Raw genomic sequence first — 17,382 nt, 5'->3', positions numbered from 1 at the left:
AAATTCTTTAGAGCAATTATGTAACACTGGCACTTCACTCTGCAGAGTGAAGGTACAAGTACATGTTGTGTCAGCTTGTGAGTCTAACCTCTGCCTTTTTTTAGGAGGTGGAGTGGTTACCCAGAGCTTATTTATATACAGACTCATTTTGTACAACCCCAGTTTCACTTAGCAATGGATTGGAAACCTTAATTTTCCATGAGGCCTGGGCGTAAGCATGAGAAGCATTACAAAAAATACCCGTGGGTCCTGGTGTGAGAAGCAAAATTTATAATTCAAACCCAGTTGAAAAAAAAAAAAGCCAAATAATTCCAGAAATGATATGGGTTGTATGTATTTGGTCTTAGCCCAGCGAGACAAGTAAAAGAACACATCATAGTTCTGATCTGCGCTGCAAACATGTGCTGCTCTCCTTGTAAAGCTCATCTCTAGTCCTGTTCATTTAATTCTGAAATCCTCTTTGTGAAAGTGACGTGGTGCCACTGATAAAACAGGATTAACCCATACATGGAGAGGGAACAGGACATAGAGAGCTTGAGAGAGCACTCAGCGGGACAGTAGCGCTCACTCCATTCAACTTATAAAGGAAACGCTCGGGCAATGACTGTTTTTATCCTACACACAGTATAAGTACAGTACAGGGCCATTACCCTCTGCCCATATGACAGAAACAAAATCTCCAAGATTTCGAAGACATCAGCACAACAGCCTCTCCACAACAACACTCTGCTGCTGGCATCATTTCCACGGTGACACCCTCTCAGTGGGGAATCTCCTAGGTGACGCCCTTTATTGAAACGCCTAGAGTGGCTGGTGCCTTTTTGTAGGCAGGTGCATCCTGTGCAGGGGCAGACGGCGTAGCCTGCCACAGGTCTTTTTTCCCTCTGTGTGGGAACACCAATGCAGCTCCATATCTGGTCTGGAAGGCAGAGTAAATAGAGCAGACAAAGGAATTCAGATAAGAATATTTAGAAACAAATGGAGAGTTTGCATTTGTTTTGCAAATTGTCACTCCTCCAAACTTGGGTTATGAAGTTCCTATGAAATCCGGGTTTTCAGAAGTCTTCCGTTACACGTATAACCTTCAGCTGTTGGATGTTTTCACTGACTTTGTGAATTAAATTTAAAAAGCGAAAGGGCCACTGGATCCTGGGACTGACCTTGGACGGACGATGGAGGGGTATGGTATGAGCACTTTGGTGCAGATGCAGCGAGGGAGAGACAGCAGTGGATTATCGAAGAATCGTAGGAGACACTCAGCCACTACATACCGAAGTTTCATCCAAGAGGGCAACATTATGTCCGGCAAACCTCACATGGACATGAAACTGCAGCCCAACGATACAGCGCCACACGCATCCAGGCTGGTCTAGGCCCAGAGAGGTGAGTTGCTGAGAAAGCATATGGGAATGAGCCACAACTCAAACAAACTTTAGGTTAAAATACAACTTTATGTTTTTTATTATTTTCACAGAATGTGAAAGCTTTTGTAGCTATGTGTAATTGCAAAGTTGCCAGCTGCAGATTTAATTTCTTACCAGAAAGTGTGAGTGCTGCAAAAACATTATAAAAGGTCAAACTCCCCCCCCCCCCTTCCCCAGAATTTGCAGATAGTATTGATTCTAAAATGATGTAAGTTCAAGTGCAAAAGCAAAAGCAAGACTTAAAATAAAATGAAATGGGAGAATGCCACAACAATACCCATCTGCAATGCCAATACCCAATGTGAAATCAAACGACAATGTGATGTAAGTCCTCTAGCATTTTAATGCTTTACTTCACTGTCTTCAAAAGGCTGCACATGTAAATTGACTTCATGCCGTCGGGTCAGTTTACATGTCCACAGTCCACACACACTTGCAATTGGATCAGTTTGCATATGCTCTTGAGGCGAAAGCCCTTGCTTGGATGGCACACTTCGTTTCTGAGTTGTTTGAAGACCATGTAGATATATTTATGGCTTATGAGCAGATGCTAAGCAACAAAACACGGCCAATCTTCTAAAGTTGTTTCTGCGCACAGACAATTCAGTGATGCAACATCAAAGAAAGAGTGAGCAGCATGCTGAGGGGGTATAAACAAGGCTGAATCAACGCCCAAAATAGCTACAGTGCATAAAGGAACCATTGACCCATATCTGCAATTTAATTTGACACAGAGGGAAAACAGATCCATCTGATTAACCTTGGCAGACCAATGTAGCAACCATCACATGTGATTAATATAGAACAAGACTTTCAAGGACTTTGAATTCTATTGGGTAACAGAGAATATCATGTAATTCTCTATTGCATTCAATATCTGAAATGTAATCAGTGAAACATTCCTGCAAGAATAATTAATATATATCGAAATGCCAGCCCCAAATATAACACTCAAGTTACCCAATTGCCTGTTGTCACAAAAAGTCTAAACACAATATCCCTTCTTTTTTGGCAGCACATACAACAAAAACTGTATTGGTAGTGAAGCATATGCTCCATGAAACTGCAGTATGTAATGTAAGCAATATTAGCAGCATTTTAATTTTGCTGCAGTCTGGACTATTTTAACTACACATTCTGTTGTAAAGTTGAATCTGTAACATTGCATAGTATTAGTAGAGTAAGAACACCAATATCCTTTTAAAATGTTGGTTGGTAGGATAAAGAAGCATTATGGTAGAATTTAACTAAAGTACCTCACAACTTTACAAAGTGTGCATGCCAAAGGTGGGAATGCAACTACATTTACTCAGTACTGTAGCCTACTTAAGTACACATTTGAGGTACTCGTACTTTACCTGAGTCTTTTCTTTTCATTCCACTTTCTAATTCTACTCCACTACATTTCAGAGGTAATACTGTACGTTTTACTCCACTACATCCATCTGACAGCTTTAATTAAGATTTTTGCAAACAAAACACATGTAGTTATAAAACATGCTGTTTTACTACCCAACATATGACATTGCCTACAGGCCCAGCTGAAATGATGAGACAATTAAACTCTTCTTGACAGAACTGTTTGGATTGTTACCAATATCTAAAATGTGAGGATTTGTCTGCAATGAGTACTTTTACTTTTATTACTGTACGTACATTTTACTGATGATACTTACTTACTTTTACTTAATATAAGTCATATTGCCAAAGCAGGACTTTTACATGTAACAGAGTATTGTACAGTGTAGTAGCAAATATAATAATAATAATACATTTTATTTAAAGACGCCTTTCTTGGCACTCAAGGACGCCGCACATGGAATTCATAAATTAAGAACAGCAAAACAAATACTATACAACAGCAAAACAAATACAACAGAAAAACAAATACTATACAACAGCAACAAAAAACTATACAGCAAAACAAAACCAATACTATACAACAGCAAAACAAATACTATACAACAGAAAACAACAAATAATACAACAGAAAAACAAATACTATACAGCAAAACAAATACTATACACAGAAAGGCGGAGCAACAGACATTTAGGTGGAATAGCAGTTATAAACAGATGTGTTTTTTAGTTAGTTATTTTTAGTTAAATAGAATAGGCTAGGCTGATTTTTTAAGTAAAGGATCGGAATACTTCTTCCACCACTGCTGCTTAACTTTCCCCCTCCGCCAAAGCAGCTGCAACCACTTCGTAAAAATGATATAAATGTGAACAGGGAACCATCTTTATTTTAACAAAGTACCCAACTGGTGTCCACGAATATAGCCGATTGCAATAAACTTGAATGGACTGCTAGCCCGATTAACGGTCCGCCAGCATTTCACTTCCAACACTTTCACAATACACTAGCCGTTATCGTTCCAACCACACAGACCATGGATGACACAGCCGTATACAGCAACAAAGGTGCAGATGGTTAAACCCGCCTCTGTGAGGAGGGAGGGGATGTGACGCCGCTGCTAGTAGTACATAACACCAGAACGCACTGTCTGCAGGGACAGGCAGGCAATCACTTCTGAATCACTTTACTGCCAACCAGTACTTTTACATTTTGGAGCCACGAACAGCCTGTTTTTTCTTTCTTCGAGATTGTTCTTCAAGGTAGAATAAATTACTGGTTCTAACATCGCATTTTAGCCTGACTTCTGTAGATTCACAGCTGGAAAGTTGCTTTCCATTAGTCAACGTGTGCATCTGCTTCAAAAAGGTTAGCCATAACGTTAGCTAACGTAACTCAGTCTAGGAAAAGATGCTGTGACGTTATTGTACGATAGCGAAGAAGCTACGTAGTTTAGCTAAATCACTTGGTAACTATCTGTCCAATTGTTGAAAAGCTTGATTTTTAAAGTATCGGGATCGTTTTCTGTCGGTCAACCCAAAATAACCAAGCCGCTAATGCTAAATGCTAACTGCTGCTCCCACATGTCTGTAAGTTTAACGTAGCTAGCTAGTGTGGACTCTCAGGTCTGGTCTGCAAAGGTTCAGTTGCATGCAGCTACGTCAGTAAACTATTTAAACACATCTAACGTTACACATGTTGGGGTAAGCAATTGTGTAGTACTAACGTTAGCAAGCTAGCTAACAGTTAACATTAGTTGTTGTGATGTTAACTGTAAACAGGTATTTGTGTAACGTTAGTGTTTAGTGTTAAATAATTTATTCCATCTAACGTTAACGTTACTATTGTTGATTATTTTACGTTAAAGTAACGTTACATCACCTCTGCATCGTATTTGTAAAATGTTAACGCAAGCCAGATATAACGTTATTACCCTTCATACTCAGCACATTGGCGTGAAGCCCGATTTACGCCTAAACGCCACACCAAAATTGTATTCAAAAGAATGCTAAAATAGTGTTTCCTCTGTGCTAGAAAATGCGTAGTGTTGGGTAGAAAAATAATTTAGATGCTATAGTATAATAAGAGCCACTCTTTAATTCGGCATGCATTAAACTCTAAAAGGTTTTGCAATGTTTTCTAGACCGTAATGGTCCGTGATTAAAAATGTAAACCAATTCTAAAAACGACATTTGATTTACTCTAAAAAGTGCTGCTATGTGCATAATGTCAGTTTCCAGCACAGTGCTATGGTTAACCAGGTACTTCTGAGGTGAGAGATGTGGCGGGCTGAAATGGATACAAGCACGGATAATATTATGACGCAGATAATAGCAGCTTTTACCGTATAAACAAGTACCATATTTTTACTAACACTCACGTTACGAATGTGCAGTGCATGGAGCTAACGTTAATGTCTGCTAGCTCCTGATAATGCAATGTAGGTCACCAGGCCAGTAGCCAGCTAACTAAAAACGACATTTTGAGGATGTCGTGTTCTTTGGACAGCGTTTCAGTTTAATTAGGTTTTACCATTATCTTTAACAGTGTAGTGCGTGGTTCAGTTAAATGTCACTTAGTCACCCGGACATTGCTTTAGTTAAAGCAAGTCTACGTACATATGAGTTTGTGGTACTTTGTGTGATTTAATGTTTAGTAACGTCTCCTCCCGTGATGTCTCCGCAGCAGCCATACAAACTATGCGTCTATTTAGTGTGTGCAAGATTGTTACTTGTGTATTACCGAATATTAATAGCTTGTTTTTGCAAGCGGATGAAGTTGTTGCCACGCAGGCGCACTAACCTGCAGCTGGCTAAGGGATGTTGATGTTGCTATGGTTATATCTTTCTGTGAGAAGGCCACTACAGCTCTGCCTGCAAAGTGGATGTGTTCTTGCAGAGCATCCTTTTCCTGTCTTCAGATATAAATATCTTTATCTGAGTGTCTGGGCTGCACAGTTGATTGAAGTTTGCACTTATCATTGGCAGCATGGCGGATTACTTAATCAGCGGTGGTACAGGCTATGTCCCTGAAGATGGACTCTCAGCTCAGCAGCTCTTCTCGATTGGAGATGGCCTAACATACAAGTAAGTTTCCCTGCATCACAAACTTTGATTTGATTTTCCGAAAATCTCAGTAAAGTAATGAAATTCATTCAAAGTACGGTCTCCTGATTTTAAAACCTTGCCTGCGTGCAATGGTGGGTGAAGTGTACGCAGGAGTGCTTTGTAATGGCCAACACATTTTGAACCAGCAGATCTGACCAACAGTGCGTTGGCTCCGATGGTCATACGGCTGAAGAGCTATGCTCTAAAGGAGATGGGTTGACTTACAAGTGAGTAACACAGTCATCTTCAAACCGTTTTGAAACTGTGCTGTTAAAAATCCTTTGTCTCTCCAAATAGTGAATCCATAAAGAGAAAGCAAATGACAGTCCCTCCAAAGCAATCTGGTGCCACAAAGTGCATTAATGTAGAAGATAAATGTTGGGCTTAATGGAATGCTCAACCTGATCTTGGTCATGGGGCTCAAATTTGCTTCCAGTGCACATAACTACATTATTAACTCTCCACCAAAGGGCATTACCTGTGCATGCAAGAACAGCTCATGCACTTTATTATAATCACTTTAGATTACCTAAAAGTAATAATTAAGTAAGTTTCTTACTTAACCTCACTCAGCTCTGGTAAGCATTCTGGTGATACACAAGACATGCGTTGTATTTGCACTTATTAGGATTTTGACTGAATTTTTTGTCTTTAATTCTTGTGACGACACCTTTTTTTAATATTCCTAATCATGGATAACATGACGCAAAGTGTTGTGCAACTTAATTGTAGTGGTTGTTGTACACTGAGAAGCATGCCTATTCTCTTTAAAACTTTCTCCTAAATCCATCAGTGCTTATTCTTTTGAACATGTTTGCCACAGGTTCTTACAACTTCTACAATCCCTGCTTCAGATGCCCTGTCAGCGTTCCCTGAAAGATCATTAGTTAATGTATTATTTTATGCAATAGGTAGATAATTCTCCATACTCCATCATTGTCTGCACCCAAACAGCATTTCAATTTAAGTATTTTAAGTTTATTTGGAAGGTTTATCAACCAAAAATCCACCAGTTATTTGTTGCTCCTGCTTTACAGAAGCTAATTGAATTGTAAACGTAATGGTGTTAGAGTGTGTCCGCATTTGATTGAACAACCTCTGCACACTAATGAAGTGCATCACGACCGAAGGAAGGTTTCCACGCATAATAGCCTGAATTGGCATGTGTAATGCAGGAGGAATTGGGGTGAATGAGGTTAAAAGCGTCTGCATCACTCTTTTCGAGCCATTCGTCCTGTGTCTGACCCCTTCATAACTCCATTGTGACAAATACAGATATAGTTGAAGTGTTTCAATTTCTGTTGCAAGATTTAAAATGTATGACCACTTCCACTGTATATCTCCAATGACTTTATCAACACATGTACACACTCCTGTCACAGGTACTGGATCTAAGAATACAATCAAGCAAGATATTGCTAATTTATCTTTTTAGGTTCCTTTTTATTTCAGGTTATTAGTTAGAGCAAAAGGAAGTAAGCCACCTAGAGAAAGGGAGACATAGATAACACCAGAAACGTGAGACAAAACCGCTTCCTGTGCTATTGTGACCTTCAACTAGGTACAGAAATTGTGTCCGGGGCATGATTGTGATCATGCTCTTTTAATCAATGCTACTTTTGAACTCCATGTTTGTGTCAACACTGCTGAAACAGCCTACACAGTTAAGGTGCCCCAGTGTTTTTGCCTCGTCATAGACTGAGATGGGTGAAGAGTTCTTAGCTGTTAGCTTCATATTGAGAGCTAATGTGATGAACTGTAGTGTAAACATGTATACACTGTAAAATACATTTACAAACAATTCCTGTAATCACTCTTATGCCACTTTCCACACACAAGCTCAGGCTTGTTAAATACTGGGTCACTGCCATTCACACAAGACTAGACACAAAAGTACTTCAACTAAGTCATATCATTTAAACTATACACTATTCTACACAACAACATACTGTGTTATTCAATCTGTGGTCTGGTGGAGTGTTCACTGATCATTGACTGAACATTTACAGCCTTATGGCCAAGTTACTTTGCAAACAGAAATCAACTCCTATTAAATCATAGTTAATACAAAGCAGTTGATTACCTCAAATGTAGGGCTGGCATAATAGCACATATTTGTGATTGTTGTTACACTTCTGACAGAACTACTGTAGCAAATAAATCTCTGCTGCTAACTGTAGTGTAATAATGGTCCTCTGTCAGCATCCTCACACAAACCAGTTAAAGTGAGATATGCAGGTGCTTAGCATCGTGCATTTGTCTACACTTACCACTCAAATAAAAACCACAATAAGGCAACACCAAGCCAGTGTTTTCTTTAGAATTCAAATGAGCTCCGGTTTTAGCGCTGACCCTGAGTCAGTAGGTGGAGCCTGTGTCGTAGCTGAGGTTTGTGGCTGCCGCTAAATGCTAGCAGATGTATGCTGTACTTCTGCTTGTCCCCACATTGATGTTTGTGGCTGTTTTTAGCTCCAAAGTGAGGGAAACAAACAGGACTCCTCCCTTGAAGTGTCCCATGTTTGTCGACTATTTCAGGCCTTCCTTTTCTTCCACCCACTCTTGAAGCAGCAGAGGTCTGTTAGCGGGTCAGCTCTCTACCTTCACTCTCAACTCCCATTCTCATTTACACTCTTATTATGTCCCCCTGTCCTCTACTGCTTTCCATGTACCTGCCCCCCCCTCCCCAGTTTCCTCTAATATCCTTCCACATTGCATACAAAGCCTCTCTTATTATTCCATCTTTCCTTGGGTCCACTGACATGTTTATCACACGCACATATGCAAGAAAATAAAAAATACAGGCTGAGGCTCAACTGTAGCTTTTTACCAAGTAAAGAATGAACCCAGCTACACTCAGTGTCTGTAGTCAGCCACTACGCAACTTAGCAACAGTCTGGGAACCATGGGGAGACCTAAATGAGTATACAACAATAGGTTGCAGGCTGGCGTTGTCCTAGTTGAAATTCTTAGACAGAAGGAAATGAGAAACTTATTAAATATCTAACACATGTATAATTCAAATGTTCATTGAAGTTGGTTGGCATTAAAAGTCTTTTTTGTTGTTGCCCTATCTCATTTAGTTTACCCTAATTGTTACATTTTTTTTAAAACACAATCTTGTTCAATAGTACTCACCATTTAATTGCTTTTCAAGTCACCCTGTGAGCACCTTATAATGCACACAAACATTTTCTGTTCTCTGTTTTGGAAATATTTTGCTACTATTTTAATGCATACTGTTGAACCTCACAGCCCCTCAACTTTACATTTTGTTTATGTCTTTCAGTGACTTCCTGATATTACCTGGCTTCATCGACTTTACCTCAGACGAAGTGGTGAGTACACCTATGTGTGAAGGATATACTTGAGAATACAAAGGGCATGTAAGGTTGTTGTTCCAGAAGATTGTTGCAAGTATCCGTCACATCTGAGAAGAGACTTTCCTGGGTATTTTAAAGACGAGCCAATCATTTCTTTATTTTCTTCTACACCTCTCATGAGGATGATTATGTGGCAGTGTCAGCAGACAGACCATCCTTGGCAGAGCCACTTCCAAAACCATCAGACTTATTACAGTGGAGTCTCTTTAAAAAAAACTTTTTTTCTAAACAAACCTCTGTACTCCAGACCTTAACCACGTTTATAATGGCAGCTCTTGTTTTTGCCCATTTAAAACCATCTGCATCATTTCTTCTCTCCCTGCTGCCCTGCTATTCTTGCCCGATGTGGTCACAGACTGGCTGCTCCCTCACCCTTGTTTACATTTGGGTCTGGTCTGTTGCTCATCCACCTCTCAGCAGATGAAGGGAGAGTTAATCTCGGGCTTTAGATGAATCCCTCACTTCTTCTTTGTATATCTCAGCGGCTTGTAATTTAATTGATATCTCTCCCCATTTCCTTCAGTGTTACAGAGAGCCCTCATTGCTGTGTGAAATGCTTGTCTGCCTTGCCATGTTGTCATGGGCTGGCTGTTTCAACCGAGTCTTTGCCTTGCCCTCGTTTTCCACAGGATAGTGAGTCAATTCAAGCTTGAATAACACAAATGCTCCCACAAACATGAAGAGGGGCCACATGTGCGTAGAGCTGTTGTTGGAATTTCTTCGGGGTTGTGATGTTCTCAAAATGCTTTCCTAACTCTCAGTTGAATTTAGCGGGTTAGTGCAGTTGTGCTTTCTAAATGGAGAAGGCGTGTTAGTTGAGTTCTCCTGCCTTGTCTGTGAAGCTCTGAGAAAAGCCTCCATTGTTTATATTTGTCACAGATAAGGAGTAAAAGCTCGGACACCCATTTGCTGGTTTCCCATGTGCAAAGAATGTCATTATTTTCACACGCACAGTTGAAGATAGCAGAAGCTGGTGTTGTGGGAATTGGTCAGATATTAAGTTCAATGTGGAATTTGGAGACAGTGGTACGACTCATTTCCATTTTTTCAGACAGCGTGAGGTTTCTGTCCCAGAGAGTACGGACTGTGTTTTTAAAGGACCATACAATTTATTTTGTTTGCAGAGATCTCCTATACAGATTAACACAAAACGATCCACAAAATTTTCAATTATGTACCCTTGTACACAAGAGCTCTTGCAACATACCTACATTTTTAAAAAGTCTGCTAATTGGCATCCATGTTCTTTAGTGTCATTTAAACCAATTCAAAGTACTCATATTATGCTTTTTCCCTTTCCTTTATTGTGTTTTTTATATATATATATATATATATATTGTGCATTTTATAAGTTTATTTTATAAGTGAAAAACCTCACTTTGTACCACTTTGTTATAATGCTTGCCTAGCTGCTAGCGTGGTCATCCTCTGCTTCTGACTGGCTAGTAGTCCTTACCTAGCTACTGCGCATATACGACTCCCAACAAAGATTAAACGATGCCTCACTCCGCAGCAAAAACTGAGAACGCAACACACAGTATGAAAAGAGGAGCTGCAGCAATGTGCAGTACAACAAATGTATAGCGTTTTCTAAAAATTAAACCACATAAACCTATTCTGGTACAACTTCCTAAATACAATGAGCATAATATGAGCACTCTAATGGTAAAACCACTTGAAGACACACGTGTATGGTATATTGGATCTGCCAAGTTTAGTCTGCCCCCTGATGGTTCATGTGCAAAATAACAGAAACAAGCTCCTCTTTGTGAAGCCATTAAAATGTCCATCCTCCTCTTTTTTGTCTCTTAGGACTTGACATCAGCGCTGACCAGAAAGATCACTTTGAAGACCCCTCTCATCTCCTCCCCCATGGATACTGTCACAGAGTCGGCAATGGCAATTGCTATGGCTGTAAGACACTGCTTTGCCAAAATTGCTGATATATTAAAAAATCAATTTTTCATGTATTGCAAAATTATATTTCTATTCTATTTTTTTGTATTTGGTAGCTGATGGGAGGCATTGGTATCATTCACCACAACTGCACACCAGAATTCCAAGCCAATGAGGTCCGCAAGGTCAAGGTAAACTATGATTATCCTCCATGTTTACAAAGGACCATTTTCAAAATTTGTCTTTTATGTCACACCATCTTAGCATTTCGTAGTTAAGCCAAATGCTCACCAGTCTCTCCTGGTTTACCTACTGTTTTTATTGTCTTGTTTACACACTTGCATGTCTGTACGAAACAAAATACATACAACATGACAAAAATCTCACATGATCCCTACCCTTGACCTGTCTTCTCCTCCTGTACTGTTTTGTCCCTATATAGGTTCTGGTAATTGTCTTATAAGTGTGTTTTTGTGTGTTACTGCTTTCTTGTATTGGCATATTCATGTGTGTTTTTTGCTGTGTGATGTTTGGCGCTGTTTACACTGGTTTCTCTTGGTTTCCAGAGGTTTGAGCAGGGTTTTATCACAGACCCAGTTGTGATGAGTCCGCGCCAGACAGTTGGGGATGTGTTTGAGGCCAAAGTAAGACATGGCTTCTCTGGTATTCCTGTCACAGAGACAGGCAAAATGGGCGGCAAACTGGTGGGCATCGTCACTTCCCGAGACATTGACTTCCTTTCTGAGAAAGACCGCGGCAAACCTCTTGAGGAGGTGTGTATTTTTTTTTTTTTTTAACTGTATCCATCAGTTGAATTTTGTTTTTGGGATCACTCAATTTAATAGTTCTAACATTGAAATGATGCTCATATCATCTCCAAGGCCATGACAAAGAGGGAGGAGTTGGTAGTGGCTCCAGCCGGTGTTACACTGAAAGAAGCCAATGATATTCTGCAGCGCAGTAAAAAAGGTGAATAAAAGTTCACGTGTGACAGCAGCCTTTTCTCGTTGGATTTTGATCACTCTCATGCAATTTAATAACCTCACTTTCTCCGTAACCAGGTAAGCTTCCCATTGTAAATAATAACGACGAGCTGGTGGCCATTATTGCCAGGACGGATCTGAAGAAGAACAGGGACTACCCGCTGGCCTCCAAAGACTCACGCAAACAGCTGCTGTGTGGCGCTGCCATCGGCACCAGGGAGGATGACAAATACAGACTGGACCTGTTGGTGCAGGCTGGAGTGGATGTTGTTGTACTGGTGGGTGCTTTTTGATGGTTGAATTATGGCTTTTGTATATCCTATTGCCGGTGCCAGTCTGTAATAATTGTGTGAGAATGCTTGGACTAAAATTAGGTCACAGTTTGAGCAGAGGTTGCCTAAAAATACGTACTGTTTTAGATGACTTCCACTGATAAATAGGAATGTGTTGTGCAAGACCAGTAGGACAATGCATGAACTACTACTACTATGACAGTGTAAATTAATAGAACATCAAATCAATCAAATATGTCTGTATGATACACACAGTGTCTGCATTCCTCAGCCTGTATTACCTGTTACTACTACTGAGTCCTCAGATCCAACGCCAGTGTACTTAAACCATGAATGTTTTTGGCTCTCCAGGACTCTTCACAAGGCAACTCGGTGTATCAAATCAACATGATAAATTATATTAAACAGAAGCATCCAGAATTGCAGGTGGTGGGAGGAAATGGTGAGTATGTTGCTGCTGTTGCCTCCCTTAAAATACATGTCAGTGTAAATTCTGTTAGTCGAATAACTCTGATTTTGTTCACATAGCACTGCCTGCTTTTTTTGGGTAGATTTCTTATGTCACCAAAATATAATGGTTTGCACACATCTACAGATACATTTTATTTTTATCTACAGTGGTTACAGCCGCCCAGGCAAAGAATCTGATCGATGCTGGGGTTGATGCTCTGAGAGTCGGCATGGGCTGCGGCTCCATCTGCATCACCCAGGAAGGTACTCACCCTTCTTTTATATCCCCTAAAGACAAAAATGTCTTTTTTCTTCTCATCATCAAAGTACCGGGAAAGCAGAAACCGTAGCACCTCAGTGCTTGCTGTACCTAGTCTCAATCTGGCTATTGGCTACAGTGAGAAGTAAAAAATACCCTAAGACCCTCCAAGTTGTCATGGTGATCTGCCAAGGCCCCATTCTGGGTTGCCATGGGGACCAGCTTCTCGTGCTCAGACTGGGTCACGTTCGCCAAGAAGGACAGAAGAGACATGTTGCAGCAAAGAGCCATGGCTCTAAAGTAACTGTTTGAGTCACCAGTGAAATAGACACTGCTTGTTATTTTATAAGCTCCGGTTTCTGTTTGTCCAAAAGTCTGGTCTGACTTTAAAAATAATATATATATATATATATATATATATATATATATATATATATATATATATATATATATATTATTTTTTTTAACCTGATCTGTGTTCATGGCAGTCATGTTAATTTGCTTTCTACCTTCTAGTCATGGCATGTGGGCGGCCCCAGGGGACCTCTGTGTACAAGGTAGCAGAGTACGCCAGGCGCTTCGGTGTGCCAGTCATCGCTGATGGCGGCATTCAGACTGTGGGCCATGTGGTGAAGGCTCTGTCTCTTGGAGCATCGACTGGTGAGATTTTAAAGATTATGACACACAGAACATTGGGAGAAGGCCTCGTTTAACAGTCATTTTTTTATACAGCTTTTAATCTTAGAAAAATCCCATAGCAATCATCCCATAGCAATCATGTTTACCACAGCAGCAATGATGGTAGATTGGGTAATAAAACAATGGATAATTCTCTCCTTCCTCCCACTCCAGTTATGATGGGCTCGTTGCTAGCGGCAACCACTGAGGCTCCAGGGGAGTACTTCTTCTCAGATGGTGTCCGGCTGAAAAAGTACCGTGGTATGGGCTCCCTAGACGCTATGGAGAAGAGCACCAGCAGCCAGAAACGCTATTTTAGGTATGAGGGAGGCTAAAAGTAGTGACAGGTAAATTCCAGAGCAGCGATCACAATGTGGGATTCCAGTGGAGAAAAATAGTTTGATCTCTTTCCACAGTGAGGGCGACAATGTGAAGGTAGCCCAGGGTGTGTCGGGCTCGGTCCAGGACAAGGGTTCCATCCACAAGTTTGTACCTTACCTGATAGCTGGTATCCAGCATGGCTGCCAGGACATCGGGGCAAAGAGTCTTTCTGTTCTCCGGTAAGTAGCATGTGCCTGAATTACTTCTTATAATGCAGATATGACCTTTTAATGTGCATTATATTTGACCACCTTTCTAACTTTTCTTTAGTTCCATGATGTACTCTGGAGAGCTGAAGTTTGAGAAAAGGACCATGTCTGCACAAGTGGAGGGAGGAGTTCATGGACTTCACTCGTAAGTAAAAAAACTGCACTTAAACTTGGACTGAATTGTAGAGGCAGTTTCTACAGTGAGAGGTCAGTCCTAGAAGCAGAAATGGAACTCTAAACTGTGATTTATTTGACTCTCATACAGTACCTGGTAGATGATTTTCATCATGCCATTGCTAAGAAACAGCTTGGCTCTAAGATTAGTCTACCTCCTTTTATGTGTTGGCATTGGCAAACGCAGCAATGGGAATTAAACCTGCTCTATAAAGAAGGGACATTAACTTTAACTTGACTAGCAGCAAGCTTTATGGAAAAGGGCTGGACAGGCTGTATCGCATGTCCCACAGTGACTCTTGTGCAAATGCAATTTAGCATTTTTCTGCCAAATGCATTCAAAAAACATGTAACAGGTAGATGCAATTTGCTGAATTAAAGTGCGTTGCTGTTAGAGTACTTTTAGCAGCTAAAGTCATTTATATTCGAGTGTGCGCTGATATCTCTCCGATTCTTCTCTGCCCCCACAGTTACGAGAAGCGGCTTTACTGAGCAGGGGATGGAGTGCAGATCGTCGTTGCACATGAAACACCCAATCTAACTGTGACCAAATGTTAAGTCGCCACTTCTGCTAAAATACGCACCACCCACTACACCCTTTTGCCCCATCCTCTGTCGTATCCACCGTTACTCTCTCTCCGATCCCAGCCAGCTGCTTTTGGGAGGAAAGAGACGAGTAGCTAAGTGAGAATCTCCAAACTGACAGCCGCCTCTCTGAACACCTGGGATCTCACACTCAAGAAGTGGCACATCAGGGATTTCGGAATGACGTACGCACCTGTCTCTTCAGTATGCAGCCGATCCCAATTTAGCGTGTGGCTTGAGAGTAGTGGGAAAGTGAACTGCGTGCCTGGTTGGTGAATTAAGGGTTGTGTGTGTCCATTTTGTGATATAGTTTAAAATGTGTCTTGGGGCAAGTAAGTGAAGGTACAGTGTGTTAATATTAGTGAGTCTAAAATAGCCATGGTGCAGATCACATCAGCATCTTATCTGGCTTTTTTTAAGGATTCACACCTACCAGCCCACTCCCGATCTCAAGTCTCTTACATCCCAGCTCTTAAACACACTAGTATGTACAAAAAAAACAAAAAAAACAAAAAACAAAACAAGACAAAACACTTGTCTTTTTATGTGCTGTGTGTCTGTGTTTCATGGCAATCTTACCTTTTTATTTTATTTTTTTCTATCACAGCTATACGCTACTAAAGAACAGTAGCTGCTAATATTTCAGCGCATATTGTTTACTTCCTGGATTGTGGATCCCGAGGTACGAGATATTGGTCGTGACTATTATCCTTTCGACTCGGTCTCCTCCAGTGTCCCCTACAATCAGTAGACGGAACCCAGACCCTCAGTCTTTAATACTGTGAACATTAATTTTCCCTTCAACAATATCTTGACAAATAATCAGTATCCCATCTTAGTGCAGTGTGTTCATATGTTGAGCATGGAAGGGACCAAAAGCTGAAGATCAGGAATGTTCGAAAGAAGAAAAAAAAAAAAAAAAAAAAACTAAAACGTATCAAATCAATCATAAATTGTTCGTAATGAGGACGAAGGACTATTTCTCTAACCTTAATTTGAATACTTTTAGATAAAAAAAACAACAACTTTATATTAAACCTGTATTGTCTAGGGGGGGCTTTGAATTGAGCATGAAGTGTTTTTGATATGCATGTTTGTTTTTTCACTAAGCCAAACATGGATGTATTTATATTCTTCTTTTATTGTAATTGCACACATACTGCCAAGCGTCTTTACATTTCCTCTGACACTTTTCTTTTGTAATTTCAAAACCAAAATTGGCGTAAGAAGTCACCTGTTACCTTGTTAGTTGTTCATTTCTGTATTCTCAGTGTGGCATAGGTTCTCTGTTACCATAGGTGTATTTTAGTTTGGATTTATTTGTTTCTTTTTACCGGAGATATGCCTTGAAATGGGGATGAATAAATGCTGTTCGACAGCTCAGTGCAAAAGCATAAAGCTACACACCCTTTCGCCTCTTTTTATTTAAAACAGAATCGCTGTGTTTGTTATCAGCTTATGTAGGAGTAGGCTTTGTCAACATTTTCATAATGGATGTCCTTTTGGCCATAACTGAAATGTCCAAGATTATAAAAGTTGAGTTGTTTTCTCTAACATACTATGTACTTGACCCTGCACAGAGTTCACTTGACTAACAAAAGCCTTGTAATTGGACTAAATAGCAAAATAAATGAACATGAAAATATGAAGAAATATATAGCTTCCTGTATCCAGTTGCAAGTGACTGCTGCTTGTTTTGAGTTTCCCATATAAAGAGAGTTCAGGTTTATATAATGTCTATTTTGTAAAGTACTGAGTCCTGTACGTCCATCTAAAAAGCACACATATAGGGAATAGTGTTATGTGTTTTTAGTCTGAAGTATATTGCAAAGCTACAGTTGCCAGGACATAGTGGTCCCTTCTCCAACCAACAACCAAAACTATAAGCATGGGCTTTTAAGATGGATGGAAAAGACTCGGTATTCATAAATCCTTTTTTTGAAGAAGAAGAATATCACTTCAAAATATGTTTACAGGAAAACATTCAACAGAGGAAAGTTGCTTTTGCTTTCTATGGTAAATAAAAAATAAAAATAAACTATGAATGGAATGGACTATTTTTTTTTTTTTTTTTTTTGAATATGAGTTGCAAACTCACATTGCCGGATGTCACTTTGAACCTCAAGTAAAACAAGCCATTTGTTATAAAACACACTTTATTAAACTGTATGTTGAGCACAGTTATATCTGAACATAAATAAATTAG

At 40.0% G+C, this 17,382-nt stretch overlaps 1 protein-coding gene across 14 annotated transcripts; it reads left to right on the top strand.

Moving 5' to 3' along the window:
- The first annotated feature begins 1,302 nt into the window (after nucleotides 1-1,302).
- LOC116684823 (inosine-5'-monophosphate dehydrogenase 1b) lies at nucleotides 1,303-17,214 on the top strand. Of its 14 annotated transcripts, XR_004330851.1 has the most exons (18): nucleotides 3,897-4,043; nucleotides 5,769-5,867; nucleotides 6,035-6,115; nucleotides 9,175-9,223; nucleotides 11,081-11,182; nucleotides 11,281-11,355; nucleotides 11,607-11,612; nucleotides 11,731-11,937; nucleotides 12,046-12,133; nucleotides 12,226-12,425; nucleotides 12,792-12,882; nucleotides 13,059-13,154; nucleotides 13,666-13,809; nucleotides 14,002-14,146; nucleotides 14,244-14,387; nucleotides 14,479-14,562; nucleotides 15,062-15,144; nucleotides 15,240-17,214. XR_004330851.1 is itself a non-coding variant. In XM_032510254.1 (17 exons), exons 2-17 carry the CDS (start codon nucleotides 5,770-5,772, stop codon nucleotides 15,081-15,083), a joined length of 1,632 nt encoding a protein of 543 aa, XP_032366145.1. In that variant the 5' UTR covers nucleotides 1,303-1,383; nucleotide 5,769; the 3' UTR covers nucleotides 15,084-16,577. The 14 variants fall into 14 exon arrangements, 13 of the variants coding, with proteins under 13 accessions (XP_032366145.1, XP_032366155.1, XP_032366156.1 ...); XM_032510254.1 differs by lacking the exon at nucleotides 3,897-4,043 and adding an exon at nucleotides 1,303-1,383 and having other exon boundaries at nucleotides 15,062-16,577; XM_032510257.1 differs by lacking the exon at nucleotides 3,897-4,043 and adding an exon at nucleotides 1,325-1,383 and having other exon boundaries at nucleotides 6,038-6,115; nucleotides 15,062-16,577.
- Nucleotides 17,215-17,382: the final 168 nt, after the last annotated feature.

The sequence above is a fragment of the Etheostoma spectabile genome, unplaced genomic scaffold, assembly GCF_008692095.1.
Source record: "Etheostoma spectabile isolate EspeVRDwgs_2016 unplaced genomic scaffold, UIUC_Espe_1.0 scaffold00569335, whole genome shotgun sequence".
Taxonomy (NCBI): domain Eukaryota; kingdom Metazoa; phylum Chordata; class Actinopteri; order Perciformes; family Percidae; genus Etheostoma; species Etheostoma spectabile.
Note: the sequence above shows the minus strand (reverse complement) of the source record. Positions and strands in the feature narration are given on the sequence as shown.